We start from the raw sequence: 20,606 nt of genomic DNA on the forward strand, positions 1-20,606 counted from the left end.
TGGTTCACGGCTATGTTTTTGGAGTCGTCAGATTTTAAGCCTGGGAGATGGGAGAATTTAGTCCACAGCAGCAGTATTACTCCTCTTAGCTCTATCCAGTAGATATAAGCACCTGCAATTAGGGCAGTAAATGAGACGTAAGGTGCTTTTGTAATGTATCATGAAATTATTTATTATGCTCTTGAGTTGTTTATATCACTTGATACCCACATCCCAAAGTTTTGGACTGTTAACATCTAGAGAGTACACAGAGGGAGGAAATGTATAATTTTCCTTGGGGGTTTCTGGCCCTCTTTCTTCCCTTCCTCTCTGTCCGAATTTCTCAGAGGACCGTTTTATTTTAATAGATGTGGTGAGAAAATCCGTAGTTTGTTTTTGCAGCTCCCATCATGTTAGTTTCACTTAAGGTACCTCTTTGTAAGAGTGACGTGCTCCCTGAAAGTTAGCTGCAGGGGTACTGCCCTTTTTTCTCTTGAGTTTTTGGGCCCAGCCCCTGAGTTTACTCCAGTCTCCACTAGATGGCAGGTTTAAGTCTTTAGAGCTTATCAGTTAGCTGCTTCTGCGACTTAAACTTGCTATTAACATAATAGGGCTTCCCTCCTGGCTAAATCGGTAAAGAATCTGCTTGCAGTGCAGGAGGCCCAGGTTCGATCCCTGGGGTGAGAAGATCCTCTGGAGAAGGAAATGTACATAACTAGCCTCTGGTAGCAGTCAGAAATTTATTTCAAGAACGGATTTCAGTAATTAAAAAGAAAAATGGTTTACTTTGTATCAGTGGACAACTTTAGGTCTTTACCAATAAGCGGTACATCCAGTAAAATCTGGGTCTTGTTTGATATTTTTAGGCAGGAAAGTACTTCTCTTAATCAGATGTTAATGGTTCAATAAAATGCAGTTGTTTAAATAAATTCAGAGACCTTTACTTCTGAAATTTAAAAGTTTAGTGGTATTAATTGAATTTTAATATGTTTATACTATATTGCATCTATTTGTTCTTTTGTCTTAAAAGTATTAGATTACTTAGATGCTAAGGAAGAAGGGTTCGTATGACTTGTGGTAATGTTTCCTCTTTTTCTTTTAAGGATTTGCATGGGCCACTGATTTGTCTACAGACTTAGAAAGTCAACTTTCAGTTAGTTGTAAATGTTATGAGGCTGCTAATGAAATCTTGCAGTTTAGTGACTTAAAAAGTCAAAATCCAGAACACTATGTACAAGTACTGAAGAGAATGGGTAACATTAGAAATGAAATTGGTGTCTTTTACATGAATCAGGCTGCTGCGTTACAGAGTGAGAGACTAGGTGAGTATCTTTCTGGAGTCCTCTCTTTATCACCTATTCTGTTAGTAAATCATGCTGATTTTTACATAGTTAAGCCAAGAACTGTGGCATTTCTTTTACTGTCATAAAGGGATGCACTGTTTATCTTTTATTATTAAATCCTGAAGAAATAAAAGTAGGAAGAGACATTATTTTCCCTTGGGAGTTATCATTTCAGTGTCCTCTGTCCTCCACCAGATCTGTTCAGAAGTGAGTTGGACAGTCAACCATGTGGTAGGCTTTGTGCTGGATATAAAATCAGCTAAGACTTAGTTTTCCGAGTTGGGAAGCCACATAAGAATACAGATCTCTGAAAAATGCTGTAAGTACCAGTGCAGTACAGTAGAGGAGTGAGGAAAGAAGATGTTTCTTCGAGTTGCATGTTTTTGGAAGGCTTGTGGGAAGAAGGTATAGTTTGGGCAGAATGCACGTGACATGTAGGGCATCAGCAGGCAGACGTGGGAAAGGTGGGATGTCTTGACCAGAGTAGGCAGGAGGAAAGAGCCAGAGATACCGTGTCAGTGGGTGTTGGGAGTAGCAACGAGTGGTCTTCGGTGATTCAGGCAGAGGGTGTTGGATTCCTCTGGACCCATGTTGAGTGTGAGAGGCCAGTGGACATGTGAGTGAATGGTCTGGTTTAGTAGTCAGAAATGTGTGGGTTAGCAAGAGCTCTTTGGGTTAGCGAGACTTAGGCTGGGAACCATTCACATCGGGGTGATAGTTGAACCCATGGGAATGGGTGAGATTGTAGAGGCTGAACACACAGCATGAGAAACAAAAAGGGCTGAGGGAGAGAACTGGGGACCGTGCATGAGCTGAATAAGTAAGTTACTGTATGCCTGTGCCCTGTGAGTGGTGCTTGGCGCCAGGGTACAAGAAGTCATTGCTAATGGGAGGATCTGAGCTTTTTTCTTATTGTTATTTATACATATATAGTATATTTTTTTAAATTGAGATATAAGAACATGTGCTTTTAAGGTGCCTCTGGAAGAGGAAGTCAGTAAAGGCATATGAAAAGTGGTAATCAGAAAGGAGAATTCGAGAAGATGCAGATTGTGCCTCTTAAAATTCAAGGGACCATGTCTCTAGAATCTTTATAAAATGGTGCTTTGCTCAGATGTTCTTATTTGCTTGCTTTAATACCAGCTTATTAATAGAGAAGAGGATTCAGAATATTGTTTTAGCCTGGTTGGCTGCCATAACAAAATAGCACAGACTAACCTCCTGTATAGCATAGGGATATAGTAGGGAACTCTGCTCAGTGTTATGAGGCAGCCTGGGTGGAAGGGGAATTTGGGGGAGAATGGAGACATGTTTACGTATGGCTGAGTCCCTTTGCTGTCCACCTAAAACTATCACAGCATTGTTAATCAGCTGTACTCCAATACAACATAAAGAGTAAAAAAAAAAATTTCAATGGACTAGATGGTTTCACAAAGAAGTTGATGTCTCACAGTCTGGAGCTAAAAGTCCAAGGCTGGATTTCTCTGAGACTTCTCCCGTTGGCTTGCAGGTGGCCCCCTTCTTGCTGTTTTCTCACCTCGCCTTCTCTCTGTGCACATGGCTGGCATCTGTGTCTTTTATGAGGACAGTCATTTTGGATCAGAGTCCCACCTTATGGACCTCCCGGGTGGCTGGGTGCTAAAGAACCCACCTGCCAAAAAAAAAAAAAAAAAAAAAAAAAAAGAACCCACCTGCCAATGCAGGAGACATGAGTTCAGTCCCTGGGATGGGAAGATTCCCTGGAGTATGAAATGGCAATCCACTCTAGTATTCTTGCCTGAGAAATCCCATGGACAGAGCAGCCTGGCGGTCTGCAGTCCACGGGGCCACAAAGAGGAGGGCACAACTTAGAAACCGAACAGCAGCAACAGATGGCCTTAAAGGAATTGCGTTTGTGTTTAGGACCTCAGCATAAGTCTGGGGGTGGGGAACACAGGTGTGAAGAGAATGTAACAGGTGTGAAGAGAATGTAACAACAGCTGTGATGAGAATATAACAGGTGTGAAGAGAATATAACAGCTGTGATGACAATATAACAGGTGTGAAGAGAATATAACAGGTGTGATGAGAACATAACAGGTGTGATGAGAACATAACAGGTGTGAAGAGAATACAACAGCTGTGATGAGAACAGTGCGCTGCAGCTGACCCAGGCGGCTGGTGCTACCCTGGACACCCTGTCTCTGCCGCGCTCCTCTCATCGAGACACACTGGTGGGCTTACGCTGATACCTGCTTACGCAATTGTTTTCTTTCTTTTTTTGGCAAAGTGAGCAAAACTGTGTCCACTGCAGAGCAACAGTTGTGGAAAAAAAGCTTTTCTTGTTTTGAAAAGGGAATTCACAACTTTGAGTCGATCGACGATGCCACAAATGCGGCCCTTTTGTTATGTAACACGGGACGACTCATGCGGATTTGTGCACAGGCGCACTGTGGCGCAGGTGATGAATTTAAACGTGAATTTTCACCGGAAGAAGGCTTGTATTACAATAAGGTAACACACTTGCATATTGGGCTTCATCTGTTCACACTTGTCATTTACACTTTGCTGTAGCTCCACTAAAAGGTTATAAAACTAAAATAGTTAACTGTGGTGATTGCACAGGATGAGACATCAGCAAATGGCCTAATACTAAGGATTCAGTAGTGAAGACGACAGGTTGAATTGATAGGGAAAACACAATCGTTCAGTAAATTGCATTGGTGTAACCAGATTAAAGCCACCCCAGTCTGCGTGGTGCAGTGGTAAAGAATCTGCCTGCCAGTGAGGAGGCACAGGAGATAGGGGTCCGATCCCTAGGTTGGGAAGATCCCCTGGAGAAGGAAAAGGCAACCCACTCCAGTATCCTTGCCTGGAGACTCCCATGGACAGAGAAACCTGGTTGACTACAGTCCATGGGGTCGCAAAGAGTTGGACACGACTTAGGGACTGAACAACAACTACCACCAGAGTAAATGTCAAATGGACGAAAGATCGACATGGAGAAGTGAAACTGTAGAAATCTCAAAGGAAAACACAGGTAGATATTTAATCTGATGAGATGGGACTTTGCCTTCATAACACTACGAGCAAAAATCGCAAAGCAAAAATCCATCCAAAGATGGATGTTCAGATGCATAAAAATTGTTTTTTAATGCACAACAGAAAGCATAGTTGCAGAGTGGTCCAAATCTAGGGAAAATAAAGCACACGACAGCTCAGAGGTTAATAAACCCTTAAGATAAAAAGAACAACTAAGAATCATTGAAAATAAGCTGCCCCAGTAGCAGAAAGAACAAATAACCTTGAGCAAAAAAACTGGTTCATATGTAAGAACAATTTCAAAGTTTTATGTAATTTTTAAACTGAGTTTCTTTTATCAAATTGTAAAATTTTTTGGCAAATGGTGATATCTAGTATTGGAGGAGGTAAAAGAACTCAAGAACACGCATTTAGTCAAGAACTTTCAATCTGTTTAAATTATATTTAGTGAGTAATGTTCATTGCATATTGAGCTTTAAAACAAAGTGATCTTATTTTTCTTAAGTTTATATATTCATAGAAAAAGTGGATAAGTACACACCAGAAATGTAGAAATTATTGGTGGGTGATGGAATTCAGTGAGATTTTGTTTGGCTGAATACAATGACCGTGCATTTCAGCATTGTGACAGAGGTGGGGAGGATTGCTGCTTTATACATTCAAACCCAGCAAATTGTTCTATCTGTAGACTTGTCAAAAAATATTTTATCTAGTTTGCTAGTTATATAAGCTATAATTTTCATTTAGAAAGGAGAAAAAAAAATGAAGAAATGCATCCTCATGGTTCACACGAGTCGTAAAACAGCTTGGCTGATGACAGACTCGAGAGGAAAGGTGGGCGGCGTGCAGTCCACTTGAAATCACTTCCGTCATTGAAAAGCATCATTGATGTACTTTTTTCCCTTTCTTCAGACACTGTCCCATAAATTCTGTCAAGTGAAGTTGCTGTTGGGGTGACTGTGAGGCATGTTTTAGTTTAAGTCATGTACTTGAGCTGAGTCACAGCGGCCCTCTTTGCTCCCTCACAGGCTGTTGATTACTACCTGAAAGCTCTGAGGTCCTTGGGAACACGGGACATACACCCAGCCGTCTGGGACTCGGTGAATTGGGAACTGTCCACTACTTATTTTACGATGGCAACTCTACAGCAAGATTATGCTCCATTATCTAGAAAAGCTCAAGAGCAGGTAATAATATTTGCTGGATTATGTAGAAGTATTAACCTTATATATTCCTTTGTTTAACAGATACATAGCATCTGTTACAGTCTTTTCCTTGACGAGCAGTATTTGTTTTTAAAATTCTTACTTAAGATTATGAGATGGTCATTATTTTCCCTTTCCCTTAAAAAAAAAATACACAGATTGAAAAAGAAGTCAGCGAGGCGATGATGAAGTCGCTGAAATACTGCGACGTGGACTCTGTGTCTGCCCGACAGCCCCTCTGTCAGTACCGAGCTGCAACCATCCATCACAGGCTGGCGTCCATGTACCACAGCTGCCTGCGGAACCAGGTATTGCCATTCCGATTCCAGTCCAGTTAGAAGTGCTGCTTTTCTTACATTTCTGTATAGATTTTAAATGCCATCTGTTCTTGTAGCCATTTCAGAAAAGCTTGGAGGGTAGGTATTTCCCCTCCCCCCATGTTGCATATTTTTTCCATTACAATTGATTAGGCCTTAGTTTGCAAAATTAGATATTTGACTGAGTGTATTATTTTAGCCTCTTTTTTTTTTCATGTAGTTACTCTTTATAGAAATGGTTCTATGCCAATTTTAAAGTATCCATCACCCAGTTTTAAAAAATTTTACTGTGACATAGAGCATGCATATCAAAGGACACAGGGGATACATGTGAAGCATTTGTACAGTTTAAGGAATAACAAAGGAAAGCCCTGCATACCTCACCTTGCAGTTAAGGAGCGGAAGGGTCCTTCAGGTGCACTCTGTGTGTCCCTCCCCCTGCTGAGTCTCTCAGTACCCATCCAGATTAACTCCTGTCCCAGATTTTCTATTATGTCCCTACCTTTTCTGTGTTTTATCACTTAAGCAGTATGTTTATATTTTATCTGGTTTTGAACTTTATAGAACAAACCATACTGTATATATTCTTCTGTGACTTACTGCTGTTTAGTTAATATCACATTTTGGAGATTCTTCCAGGTGGATGCATAACTGTTCATTTACTTAGCTTCAGTTCAGTTCAGTCGCTCAGTCGTGTCCGACTCTTTGCGACCCCATGAATCGCAGCACGCCAGGCCTCCCTGTCCATCACAAACTCCCGGAGTTCACTCAAACTCATGTCCATCGAGTCGGTGATGCCATCCAGCCATCTCATCCTCTGTTGTCCCCTCTTCCTTCTGCCCCTAATCCCTCCCAGCGTCAGAGTCTTTTCCAGTTAGTCAACTCTTCGCATGAGGTGGCCCAAGTATTGGAGTTTCAACTTTAGCATCAGTCCTTCCAAAGAAATCCCAGGGCTGATCTCCTTTAGAATGGACAGGTTGGATCTCCTTGCAGTCCAAGGGACTCTCAGGAGTCTTCTTCAACACCACAGTTCAAAAGCATCAATTCTTCGGCACTCAGCTTTCTTCACAGTCCAACTCTCACATCCATACATGACCACTGGAAAAACCATAGCCTTGACTAGACGGACCTTTGTTGGCAAAGTAATGTCTCTGCTTTTCAATATGCTGTCTAGGTTGATCATAACTTTTCTTCCAAGGAGTAAGCGTCTTTTAATTTCATGGCTGCAGTCACTATCTGCAGTGATTTTGGAGCCCCCAAAAATAAAGTCTAACACTGTTTCCCCATCTATTTCCCATGAAGTGATGGGCCCAGATGCCATGATCTTCATTTTCTGAATGTTGAGCTTTAAGCCAACTTTTTCACTCTTCTTTCACTTTCATCAAGAGGCTTTTTAGTTGCTCTTCACTTTTTGCCATAAGGGTGGTGTCATCTTTGATATTTCTCCCGGCAATCTTGATTCCAGCTTGTGCTTCTTCCAGCCCAGCATTTCTCATGATGTACTCTGCATAGAAGTTAAATAAGCAGGGTGACAATATACAGCCTTGACGTACTCCTTTTCCTATTTGGAACCAGTCTGTTGTCCCATGTCCAGTTCTAACTGTTGCTTCCTTACATGCATACAGGTTTCTCAAGAGGCCAGTCAGGTGGTCTGGTATTCCCATCTCTTTCAGAATTTTCCACAGTTTATTGTGATCCACACAGTCAAAGGCTTTGGCATAGTCAATAAAGCAGAAATAGATGTTTTTCTGGAACTCTCTTGCTTTTTCCATGATCCAGCGGATGTTGGCAGTTTGATCTCTGGTTCCTCTGCCTTTTCTAAAACCAGCTTGAACATCTAGGATTCATTAAATGAGTATATCAGTTTATTTATCCATTCTGTGATAGCTGAGCTTTGGGGTTGTTCTCGTTTGAGGCTGAAAAGTGAAAGTGAAGTCGCTCAGTCATGTCTGACTCTTTGCGACCCCGTGGACTGTAGCCCACCAGGCTCCTCCGTCCATGGGATTCTCCAGGCAAGAATACTGGAATGGGTTGCCATTTCCTTCTCCAGGGGATCTTCCTGACCCAGGGATCGAACCCAGGTCTCCTGCATCACAGGCAGACACTTTAACCTCTGAGCCACGAGGGGCTAATTAGAAACAATGCTATGAACAGTCTTGTACATGAATCCTGGTGCTCAAACCCATGTATTTCTGAGAATAATCTGAGGCCTGAGGTAGAGGTGCCTTCCTTCAGAGGGTGACTTGCTTCTGCCAGGAGTCTTGTGCCTATATAGTTTCTCAGGGATTTTTTTTAAAAATGGTTTTGTTGTTTTCCCTTCCTTAGCACCAAGGCAGCTTACCTTGCAGTCCCTTGGGTGTGGATTTGCTTCTGGGTTGCCTTTATCCTGAGAATATTGTCCTTTGAGGCCCAGATTAACCGGGAGAGGGTTTTTCTCTCCGCTCTGAGCTGGCCCTAGACTCTTTCACTTGCCTCAGGGGGGCCCTAACCTAAACTTACATTTGTCCAGGTGGCCTAATATCCTCACGGCAGATGCCAGCATGAGAGGGTTCTGGGCAGCTCCCTGGCTCTGGGACAGCTGGACACCTGCACACAGAAGGCTGGAGCTGGCCTTCCTCCTCACGTGACACAAAGACCGATGAAACAGACGCAGATTTGAGAGCTAGAGCCCTGGGACTGAACAAAACGCTGAAAAGCATGTAGTTATTCAGAGATTTGGTGATGTAGTTGCTGTGAAGCCCAAGCCTTAGGATTTATTTTATTTTTGGTTCTAGGTTGGTGATGAGCAGCTTAGGAAGCAGCACCGGGTGCTGGCAGACCTTCATTACAGCAAAGCTGGAAAGCTTTTTCAGCTTCTGAAAGACGCTCCGTGTGAACTCCTTAGAGTACAGTTAGAAAGAGTAGCCTTTGCAGAATTTCAGATGACCAGTAAGTCTTCTTTATTTCTCAGATTTGTATGCATTGGCTTAGTGTTGGATTGTCTTAGAGTGAGGCAGACCTGTGGATCACTCTTGGATGTAAGTAATGCTGTCTTCTTTTGAATTTGCCCGTCGTTAATGTCTTTGGGTAGGGACGTTTTTTTGAAATGCTTTTTAAAACATAAATGTGTTAGATTATGTTTAATGACTAGAAACACTGGAATACAGCCCAGGGTTTCTTATTTGAAAAAAAAAAAAAAAAAATTGTGACAAGTTACTTTAGACAAAGATTTTAATCATCATGAACAAGGTGGGAGTGGAGATGCGGTGGTGGAGGTGTGGTGGCCTCACTGAATCTGTCTGCACGGTAACCACAGAGCCTGACAAGGTGAAGCTGAGGCAGGAGGGTAGGGAGGGGTCAAGGGAGACGTTTTATTCTGTCATTTTCCTCAGCTTGGAGTGGTCTGGCTCTCCACCACCGAATGTTTTTTTCTAAACTCACTTCTCTACCTTGTTCAGCTGTTCCCTTTCTGCAGAAGCATCTTGCGAGAAGTTATCTCTTGTCTGGTAAAGAAACAGACATTTATTTGAAGTACAGCAATTATACTGTGGTTTCAGTTATTTTCTTCTATAAAATTAAAATGAATTTAATGTGTACCTGTTTATACAGTGTCTCTGGAAGGATGGACATGAAACTGATGGCACTGTCTCTTCTGGGGAGAAGGCAGGGTGGCCGGCAGGGCGGCCCACTTGAACGTTACACATTTTGAGAATGTATTGCCTACTCAAAACAGTTTTTAGGAATGCCTTTTACTAGGGGGACTTCCGGGCAGTCCAGTGGATAAGACTTCACCTTCCAATGCCCGTGCAGAGGTGCAGATTCAGTCCCTGGTCGGGGAGTTAAGATTGCACATGCCTTACAGCCAAAGAAAGCAAAAATAAAACAGAAGCCATATTGTAACAAATTCAGTAAAGACTTTAAAAATGGTCCACATCAAAAAGATCTTAAAAAAAAAAAAAAAAAAGGAAGAAATACCTTTTACTAAAAGCATCTTTTTAAATTTTTGGCAGCATATGCATAGTTGAATGTCAAGTAGCTCTTTCTGGGGGTGATCTAGGGCGGTCTTCTTTTCTAGTTTGCATCTTTGAATTTTCCATGTTTGAATTCCTTAGAATGAGCACGATTCATTTCTATTTTTTAAAAAAAGTAGATACTAGGAACAAATTTGCTATGATGATAAGTATGGTTAATTCCTTCTTAAAAAAATGTTTACTATTATTGAGTATGAAGCCAGATAGTGAGGCAAGAAAACAATGATTGTTTATTGCTTTCTCTAGTTCTACTGTTTTCTCTAGGGATAATTACTAAACAGAAGTTGGATTTAGAAGATTTCTTGGCATTTTCATGAGCTACCTTCACAGTGTTTGAAAATCAGAATTTTCATTAACACATTGGATGAGTTTCTCTATGTTTAAAGGAACGATCATTTTGTGTTTGCCACTCTAGGTCAGAATAGCAATGTTGGGAAATTAAAAACGCTATCTGGGGCCCTTGATATAATGGTGAGAACTAAGCATGCGTTCCAGCTTATCAGAAAGGAGCTTGTGGAGGAATTTGAACAGGTAAATGGAAAAAAAGATTTATCAGTTTTTTATGTGTCTTAAAGTAAATGCTACATGGTGAGTATGTACAGTGGGCATACGCATGCATTTGTGTGTATAGTGTATATGTATCAGTTCAGTCGCTTAGTCGTGTCCAACTCTTTGCGACCCCATGAACTGCAGCACGCCAGGCCTTCCTGTCCATCACCAACTCCGGAAGTCCACCCAAACCCATGTCCAGTGAGTCGGTGATGCCATCCAACCATCCCATCCCCTGTCATCCCCCTCTCCTCCTGCCCTCAATCCCTCCCAGCATCAGTGTCTCCCCAAATGAGCCAGCTCTTCGCACCAGGTGGCCAAAGCACTGGAGCTTCAGCCCCAACATCAGTCCCTCCAATGAACACCCAGGACCGATCTCCTGTAGGATGGACCGGTTGGATCTCCCTGCGGTCTAAGGGACCCCCAAGAGTCCTCTCCAACTCCACAGCTCAAAAGCATCAACCCTTCTGCGCTCAGCCCTCTCTACAGCCCAACTCTCACATCCATACACGACCACTGGAAAAACCATAGCCCTGACTAGATGGACCCCTGCCGGCAAAGCAATGTCTCTGCTTTTCAATATGCTCTATAGGTTGGCCACAACTTTCCTTCCAAGGAGCAAGCGTGTCCTAATTTCATGGCTGCAATCACCATCTGCAGTGACCCTGCAGCCCAGAAAAACAAAGTCAGCCACTGTGTCCACTGTTTCCCCATCCACCTGCCACGAAGCAATGGGACTGGATGCCATGATCCCAGCTTTCTGAATGTTGAGCTTCAAGCCAACTTTTCCACTCTCCTCTTTCACCTCCATCAAGAGGCTCCCCAGTTCTTCACTTTCTGCCATAAGGGTGGTGTCATCTGCATATCTGAGGTCGTTAATATTTCTCCCAGCAATCTTGATTCCAGCCTGTGCTTCCTCCAGCCCAGCACTTCTCATGATGTACTCTGCATATAAGTCAAATAAACAGTGTGACCATATACAGCCTTGACATACTTCTTTTCCTATTTGGAACCAGTCTGTTGTTCCATGTCCACTTCTAACTGTTGCTTCCTGACCTGCATACAGGTTTCTCAAGAGGCAGGTCAGGTGGTCTGGCATTCCCATCTCTTTCAGAATTTTCCACATGTATACAAATATATAAATATATATGCTTTGCATGGGACTTCCCTGGTGGCTTAGATGGTAAAGAATCCACCTGCAATGCAGGAGACCCAGGTTTGATCTCTGGGTTGGGAAGATCCCCTGGAAAAGGGAATGGCAACCCACTCCAGTATTCTTGCCTGGGGAATTCCATGGACAGAGGAGCCTGGCAGGATACAGTCCATGGGGTCACAAAGAGTTGGACACAATGGAGCGACTAACACTTGCATAAAAACACATTAACAGTAATTTATTTTATTTTTTTGGTGGAATTATTAAGCATTTCTTTAACTTCCAAGTGTATCTTATATTTTAAAATTGTTTCTTTAAATAACCACATAGACCTTGGTTAATAATAAGACCCTGGGAATAAAGAGGAAAAAAAGGTCTGTATCGATTTCCACTAAACTGCCTGCAGCTGAACGGTGAGTGGGCTTACGCCAGCTCCCTGGGATGGCCTTTCAGTTCTCCCGGCATCCATGTGTTCGTGCTGCCTTCTCTGTGGCTGAAAGCTTCCGTGAGTTCCCATGGCGCTTCCATCCTGCGAACTTCCAGGTTCTGGTTCTCAAACCACACAGGACCGGTTTCCATCTGTTCCTTGAGCATGTGGTGTTGGAAAGTCCGGAGGGCTTCGTTCAGGCTTAGTTTCTTCTACATAAGTGCCGTTTAGGGTTGAGACAGTTTTTTCATGTGGTTTGGTCTGTCTGAATGTTCTCACGGGAGGGACGCAGAGAAGGCCGAGACAAGGCGGCCAACAGGGCTGTCCCTGGACAAAAATCCTCTTGATTTGCTCTTTGTTTTTGGTTAAAACGTTTACTGGATTATTCAGACTGTGGGTCCACCACTTCAGTATGAAGCAGTAACTGTGGGGTGACTGAGCTGAAATCACTTTTTGTTGTCTTTAGCCTAAGAGTGAAGAGACCCCTCCAGCCGCTGATTCTTCTCCTAGTCTTAATCGAGAAGAAGTGACAAAACTGCTCAGTATATTTGAATCTCGCTTGTCATTCCTTCTCCTTCAGTCCATCAAGCTGCTATCTTCAGCTAAGAAGAGAACAAGGTAAAGTAAATGACTCGTGGAAGTTTCTTTCCCCGCACCTTACCCAGATACTCGTATACCAGCCCAGCTTTCCCTCAGGAGAGTGGATTCCATGAAGGCTGGGAATCCGGGTCTGTTTTGTTCATGACCAGGAGCAGTTTCTGGTACATGGTAGACACTCGACTGTTTATGAAAAGAATAATCATTGGCTTTAATTGATGTTTTGAAATAAGTGTTAAAAACAGGCCCATGAACAGTCGATTTGGGAAAGCAGGTATGAAGTCGGCATTACTAGGACCCCTGCCTCCATGAAAAGTGACGACAGGGCTGTCGGTGTGTAGTTTTGGGGTCTTTTACTGTTCTTGGTGGGCATCACTGTTTTCTTCATGTCTTGCTCTTTTTTTTTTTTTTACCCAGTAGTATCCTTGATGAAGACATAGTCCTTAAAACCAACAAGCAGGTTTACTCCCAGCTCCTGAGAGCCACTGCGAACAAAAACGCCTCTCTCTTGGAAAGAGTCGACCTCCTCATCCATTTGCTGGACCAGCTGGCTCGCGGCGCAGGCAGCAGCGCCGCCCTCCAGTGACGCCCGCCTGGGCCTCGTCCACAGTGGCGCCGTCGGTGCCTTCTGCACTCGGGTGCTGGCGTTGCCATTCGGTGCTCCGTGCCACTAAATGTGAGGGAAAGACCCACTTAAAACAGGCACAGCGGTGGAAACACAGAGTTCTCGTTTCTCACGACAAACAGCCGTGTGCAGAGTTCTCTGGTTTCTTCGTCGGAGGCGCCAACATCACAGTCAGACTTGGAGCTCCCGCGCTCGTTTCTTTGAGAAGTGCATGGTACCTCAGTATTAGTAGACTTGCTGTGAGGCAGTTAACACTTTTAAATATTTTTGAAGTATGTTAAGCTACGTGGGTTTAAGAGATAGTTATCTTGGAGAAATGTTGCTTTGGTGAAGGGAACTTCTATCCAAATGATCGCAGTGGTTCAGGTGGGTTAAAGAAACTTCCGGTGCATCCACAGTGTTTCCTTCTCAGTCGCACAGAAAAGCCTACCCTTTTCAAGCTATAGTACGGGGTTTTTCCAAGACCAGCCATTGTGCAAGTCTGTCTTTAGTGCATGTTCTGAACAGATCTGCTTCTCTTTGACTTTGTGTGACAGTTGATCAAGGATAGGCACCTCCCCCCTTCCCCCACCCCCCCTTTTTGTTTTTCATTTTAAACTTGAAACTGTGAATAAGGTTAAGAAAACTATTTTGAATAAATAAATTATTTATTTAAAATGTCTTTGTAGTTTTCCATTTCACATTCTTCACACTGAGTTTTGATTTGAACTGGTTTACTTAATACATTTTACAAAGTGACGATTAAAACATTAATAATAAGTAAAATTTCTGCGACCCCCTGAATTCTTACTAGAATATTATACTCATTACTTGCTGCGACGTGGCTCTTGTCCAGTGCCTTACAACACACACTGCCTGGAGTATGCAAGGCTGTCCTTGTCATGGTTAACTGACCTCGGCTTCGAGAGAGGACGTGATGCAGAAGTCAGGCATGCGCTCCTTCCCGTGGGGCTGACGGTCTGCATTTATGTGCATGATGCCCCTGTAGATGAGAGCTTGCCCAGCCGTCTCTGCTGGCCTGGCCCGAGGGCAGGAGGAAGTGCTGCTGCCAACAGCCCTCCCCCACCACCCCGAGCAGCACCCGCGAGTGAGTCTCACAGTGCTGCCCCTCCGCTCACCAGCCACACCCTCTGAAGAAATCCGAACTGAGCTAGAAAATTGTCGGGAATAAACTTGTGTCTAGGGCTTCCCCGATAGCTCAGTTGGTAAAGAATCCGCCTGCAGTGCAGGAGACCCTGGATTGATTCCTGGGTCAGGAAGATCCACTGGAGAAGGGATAGGCTACCCACTCCAGTATTCTTGGGCTTCCTCTGTGGCTCCGCTGGTAAAAGAACCTGCCTGTAATGTAGGAGACCTGGGTTCGATCCCTGGGTTGGGAAGGTCCCCTGGAGAAGGGAAAGGCTACCCACTCTAGTATTCTGGCCTGGAGGATTCCATGGACTGTAAAGGCCATGGGGTCGCAAAGTCAGAAACGACTGAGTGACTTTCAAGCTGAATTTTTATAGACTGCTTTTTCATACACTGAGACTTCCAGGTGTTTCACTGGTGAGTTGACATCGCTCATAACTTGGTAGAATTATCACTTGCTGTTTTTCCACTTCCTTGTAATTATTGCGGTTGTATTTATTTTTGGCCGTGCTGGGCCTTTGTTGCTGCAGAACATTTTCTCTAGTTTCTGTACTTGAGCTTCTCGTTGCAGTGGCTTCTCTTGTTGCAGAGCATGGGCTCTAGGGCTCCTGGGCTCTAGAGCACAGGCTCTAGGACTCCTGGGCTCTAGAGCACAGGCTTAATAGCTCTAGGGGCTTAGTTGGCCCGAGGCATGTGGAAAATTCCCAGCAGGGATTGAACCCATGTCTCCTGCGTGGGCAGGCAGATTCTTAGCCCCTGGGTTACCAGGGAAGCTCCCTTGTAGTTACTTAGTTTGCATTGTCCTTGGGACAGATTTACACATCAGTTTTTCAAAAATGAATTATTGAAGCATTGAAAATTTGGCCAAAATTGTAAAGCAGTTGTTCAAAATCTACAACGTCTCATATCAGGACAGCTGTCACTCTTGTCTCCCCTGGTGATAAGCACACACACGGAATAAGACTCTGTTAATTAACCCTGGACACATCCTTTGATTATATCTAATTTGGGGGTTAATGAGTTCCCAGGTGGCACGGTGGTAAAGAACATACCTGCAGTGCAGGAGACTTAGGTTCATTCCTTGGGTCAAGAAGATCCCCTGGGGAAGAGAATGGCTACCCACTCCAGTATTGCCTGGGAAATCCAATGGACAGAGGAGGGCTGGCGGGCTGTAGTCCATCAAGTCACAAAAGAGTTGGACACAACTGAGTGACGAGCATACCCACACACACAGAATCATTTCCATGTCCTTGGGTTTCAGGGCGTGAGTGGCATCTCCCATGATTGGACCCATGGCCATGGCTGCCTTCTGTCTCCCCATGAAATCAGGGCCAGTGTGGGTGGAGGGACAAGATGGTGAGTGTTGGGAACGTGGCTACAGAGCCCTAGACAAAGTGGAAGGCAGACGGATTCCTCAGGATGCTTTTCTTTAACCTTTAGTAAAATGACTTGTTGAATTATGTTTTCTACCTGAGAAATTGGATTTTCCAATCAAGTAATTTAACAGCTCACGTAATGCTTTTCCCATTGAGTTTTAAGGAGCCATATTTGTTTCAGTTAGTAAAAATCTGGTTTGTTTTCTTTGTAAAATAAATCAGACTTATTCTCCTAGAAACCCTCTGTCTCTCCATTTGCCTGTTTTTCTCCTTATGAGTTCAGGTTGGGGGGGTCGACGTCACAAACGTCAAGCCACTTGCTCTGAGACAGAAGTAAGCCATTTGAAGGGAATCAGGAATCTGTTTTCTGTCCTCAACTTTTCAGTAAGTGTTGCTTTCGAGGAAGAAGACTGGTGAGTCTTGCAGGAGTAGTCCTCTGAGGTTTTGTGGCTCTATTCCTTGACTCATTGGAAAAGACTCTGATGCTGGGGGGATTGGGGGCAGGAGGAGAAGGGGACGACAGAGGATGAGATGGCTGAATGGCATCACTGACTCAATGGACGTGAGTTTGAGTGAACTCCGGGAGTTGGTGATGGACAGGGAGGCCTGGCGTGCTGCGATTCATGGGGTCGCAAAGAGTCGGACATGACTGAGCGACTGATCTGATCTGATCGGATTCCTGGGGAAAACCTCAGTAATCTTCACTGGATAAGGATCAAGGACACGATTTCTATTCACATTAATGCAAACACCTGCAAAGATAGTTAAGGCTGGCTTTTCTGGAAGTCATTGGATTTTAGGTTAATTTATAGCAGTGAGTAAGCAAACCCGGGGCTGCACCAAATCTGGGGGCTTGAAGTCGTTAACAGTTTTCCATATGATGGGCTCATCTGCCATGGCCGTATATATGAATGTGCTCAGTCACCAAGTCGTGTCTGACTCTTTGTGACCCCATGGACTGGAGCCTGCCAGCTCCTCTGTCCATGGGATTTCCCAGGCAAGAATACTGGAGTGGGTTGCCAGTTCCTCCTGTTAGGGAATCTTCCTGACCCAAGGATCAATCCCATGTCTCTAATGTCTCCTTCATGGCAGGCAGATTCTTTACCACTGTGCCACCTGGGAAGCTGGCCATATATATAGATCTGCAGTAATTGAGGACAGCTTCTACCTGAGAACTTGGTCATCTGACAAATTCCAGTCAAGGGCAACAGAAAACACCAGACTGGAAAGTCTTCTATTATGAAGAACCCTTTGAAGAGGTAAATGAACTGCTTTTTTCGGTCATAAAAGGCAACGTCTAGGGATTTGGGATGTGAGGGAATCCTTCTGAAATCAATAATGGAGTAGCTTCTCCCTCGTTCATCTTTTAAGTGGGCCTGATCCTTATCATTCTCGTATCTCCAGTGTTGGTTTTCTGAGAGCCAAACAGGTTTTAATGTGGTTTATTACTGTTAAGTGACAGGAAAACAACGGAGACAGCTTTCAGTATGGCTCCCAGTCAACCATGATGCTCTGCCATGATTCCAAGAGAAAGCAGGACTTGCAGCACCTGGCTGAGTGAAGCCTCTGCTCACATGAATGGTCCCACAGGTCTTGAATCACCTCTAGATTTGACCCCAGGAATCAATTCTATTGTATGTCCTCGCTGCAGTTCGAGTGTGATTGGCTCCAAGCCCATGAGGGCTCATCAAAAGCAAAAACAACAAAAAGCATGCAGTCTTTTTCACATAAGCATCTTACTTTTCTTCCCCTTCCTTTATAGTCTAAAGATTTTTCTTTTGTATGTTAGGAGCCCATGGGTTGTCACGAATCATTTTCCTATCCTGATCAATATAACCTCTCTTTTTAAAGAAAAAAAAATCATGCTTATTATTGGATTCTTCTTTAATCCAGAGTTTTAGAATCACCTGGATCCACCACTAGCCCCATTTTTACAAATGAGGAAACTGGAATAGAGTTGAGGCAATTCACCCCGATTCAGGCAGCCTAGGTTGAACAAGGTATCCAGACTGGGACTCTGGAATTCCACCCAAGTGACGGTCCTATGAATTAATATTTTGTAATATTGCTTCATTTCAAGATCCAAATGTTAACATGCTCTGAAACAGCACAGGATTGTTTTAAGCTGTCCTTATTAGTTCCTCATCCTGAATATTTGGTATAATGTCAGCATCAATAGAATAAATCCACTTGAGTTTGGGGGCTTTCCTAGTGGCTCAGGTGATAAAGAATCTGCCTGCAATGTGGGAGACCAGAGTTCAATTCTTGGATCGGGAAGATCCCCTGGAGAAGGGAATGGCCACCCACTCCAATTTTCTTACCTGGAGAATCCCTTGGACAGAGGAGCCTAGCAAGCTACAATCCATGGGGTCACAAAGAGTCAAACACGACCGAGAGACTAACCCTTTTGAGTTCACAACTCACAAAACATCAAAAGCAGTTACATCCCTCAGCAACAACATATGCAATGTACTTGGAACAGTTTACCACTGAGAAGAGTGTGACACACGTCTGGCTAACGGTATAATTCACTCCAACTGGGATGACTTTTGAATTTAGAGTATTCACAACAAGTTAAATTTAAGACGTTTCCAAAGCTCCAAGAGTGAAATTCAGCTGTACTATAGAAATCCCCCATGATGGCCTAATGCTATATTTGAGGTTCTTTGAGTGTTGCCAATATAAATCCTGGACTTCGTAAGGAGCCCAAAGATTTGCTCCCAACTTCGAAAGATCCAAACCATAAAAGTCCACCCTGAGACCATTTCTTTATGTCACTGAACTAAAGTACTTCCTCTGTGTGTTGTGAAGGAAAAGGAAGACCAGATTTATGCATACGGCTTTTTGGCCAACAGCTGCATGCAAAGTTCTTTCAGTTTTGGCTCCTGCCTCTAAACTCTGTTGAGCACTTTAAAGCAACATCATTCTGGGGCTTCCCTGGTGGGCCAGGGGTTAAGAATCCACCTTGCAAGGCAGGGGTCAAGGTTTGGATTCCTGGTCAGGGACCTAAGATCCCACGTGACCGGGAGAAACTAAGCTCACACACGGCAACTAGAGGGCCTGTGCGCCACAGTGAGAGGCCCTGGAGCCGCAGCTGAGACCTGATGGAGTGGGTAAATAAATATTAAAATAGATATTAAACAATGTTAATATTATATATCATTATATAATTTAATATTGAATATTAATAATATATTATAATGTATTATATAATATATAATAAATATAATTTATATATTTAAATTTATATAATATATAATTTATTATATAAATTTATAAATATATTTATATTATATACAAACAATACCTTATATATGTATATAAAATATACATATATTTATATATATTATATATTATCTATATAATATAGAATTGATTTAATATAATTTAATATATATATAGTATATAACATTATTTATATATCAGTATATTGTATATAAATATTAATATATTAAATATATATATAGGGGCTTCCCTGGTGGCTCAATGGTAAAGAATCCATCTGCCAGTGAAGGAGACACGAGTTCGATCCCTGATCTGAGAAGATCCCACATGCCATGGAGCAAGTCAGCCTGCGGGCCACAACTACTGAGCCTGTGCTCTCGAGTCCAGGAGCCTCAACTACTGAGCCCCAGTGCCCTAGAGCCGGTGCTCCACAAGAGAAGCCACTGCAGTGAGAAGCCTGCACATCACATCTAGACAGCAGGCCCTGCTTGCTGCAGCCAGAGAAAAGTCCACACAGCAACAAAGACCCAGCACACCCGATAAGTAAATAAACAAAGTTACTGCAAAATAAAGCAATGTGGTTCTATTACTAGGCTTCGGAACAAGAATTGGCCCACAACTTATTTCTGGGTGTCCAGGGTAGGAAAAGCGGTGCCCACAAAATCGTGGTGGCAATTAGACTTTGGGCACTTGGTTTGCACAGGGAGCCTGCCTCTGCCCTGAGCACCGAGGCTTAGGAAGGCCCCCGCTGCCTTTTCTACGTCATTGCAGGCCCCCCTCCCTCCCTTCTGCCTCCACACAAAAAAACACTGCTCCTCCCTGCTTGGCAGCTGCAGCAGATCCTGCTCCATGAAGCCCACCCCTCCGACCCTGGAGTTCCACAGGCCCCAGCTGACCTGCATTTCCAACCCGCCTCAACCGGGATGAGGGCCTTAGCGTCCCTCCCAGGGCTCAACTGTCTGGCAGTCAGGCCTCGTTCCCACCCAACCCTGAGGCCTTCCTTCTGATTCCTGAGTTCTCAACCTCAGCCAGACCCCTCCCCACCTCCCCTCACAGACCAACTGAAGAAAAAGAAAAGCATCTATTACTGTGCCTTAAAACTGAGCATTAACTATGACTGCCGCTCGGTTGCTAAATCATCTCCGACTCTTTGCAACCCTATGGACTGCAGCACGACACACTATCTCCCAGAGCTTCCTCGGACTCATGTCCATTGAGTCAGTGATGCCATCCAACCATCTCATTCTCTGTCGCCCCTCCTCCTCTTGCCCTCAATGTTTCCCAGCATCAGAGACTTCTCCTGTGAGTCGGCTCTTCGCATCAGGTGGCCAAAGTATGGGAGCTTCAGCATCAGTCCTTCCAATGAATATTCAGGGTTGATTTCTTTTAGGATCGACTGGTTGGATCTCCTTGCAGTCCAAAGGACTGTCAAGAGTCTTCCCCAGCACCATAATTCAAACCCTTTATCATCATCCCATTTACATGTTCAACTGTGGCCTCGTTCTTTATTAAATTCGAAATTAGCTTTTGCCTGGAAGCTAAACACTTTCTGTAAAACAAGAAGTACGAAGATGAAAGATGGAGTGAAGCTACATAAACTGTCGTGCACGCAGGCATCTTGTATTCACATACTTCCCACGTGACTATGACA

At 43.7% G+C, this 20,606-nt stretch overlaps 1 protein-coding gene across 4 annotated transcripts in view; it reads left to right on the plus strand.

Annotated features, from left to right (window-relative positions):
• The window catches only part of EDRF1 (erythroid differentiation regulatory factor 1), a 33,817-nt gene extending 19,930 nt beyond the window's left edge, over positions 1 to 13,887 (plus strand). For 2 of the 4 annotated variants that reach the window (XM_006080429.3, XM_006080431.3), the window contains 8 exons: positions 1,083 to 1,301; positions 3,592 to 3,815; positions 5,372 to 5,530; positions 5,707 to 5,856; positions 8,640 to 8,793; positions 10,291 to 10,406; positions 12,471 to 12,622; positions 13,019 to 13,887. In XM_006080429.3, the coding sequence (XP_006080491.1) occupies positions 1,083 to 1,301; positions 3,592 to 3,815; positions 5,372 to 5,530; positions 5,707 to 5,856; positions 8,640 to 8,793; positions 10,291 to 10,406; positions 12,471 to 12,622; positions 13,019 to 13,187 (1,343 nt within the window). In that variant the 3' untranslated portion in view covers positions 13,188 to 13,887. Of the gene's footprint in view, positions 1 to 1,082; positions 1,302 to 3,591; positions 3,816 to 5,371; positions 5,531 to 5,706; positions 5,857 to 8,639; positions 8,794 to 8,815; positions 8,883 to 10,290; positions 10,407 to 12,470; positions 12,623 to 13,018 lie in introns of those variants that run through there. The other 2 variants (XM_006080430.3, XM_006080433.3) reach the window with 2 other exon arrangements.
• The last annotated feature ends 6,719 nt before the right edge of the window (positions 13,888 to 20,606 follow it).

This window comes from Bubalus bubalis, chromosome 23, assembly GCF_019923935.1.
Source record: "Bubalus bubalis isolate 160015118507 breed Murrah chromosome 23, NDDB_SH_1, whole genome shotgun sequence".
Taxonomy (NCBI): Eukaryota; Metazoa; Chordata; class Mammalia; order Artiodactyla; family Bovidae; genus Bubalus; species Bubalus bubalis.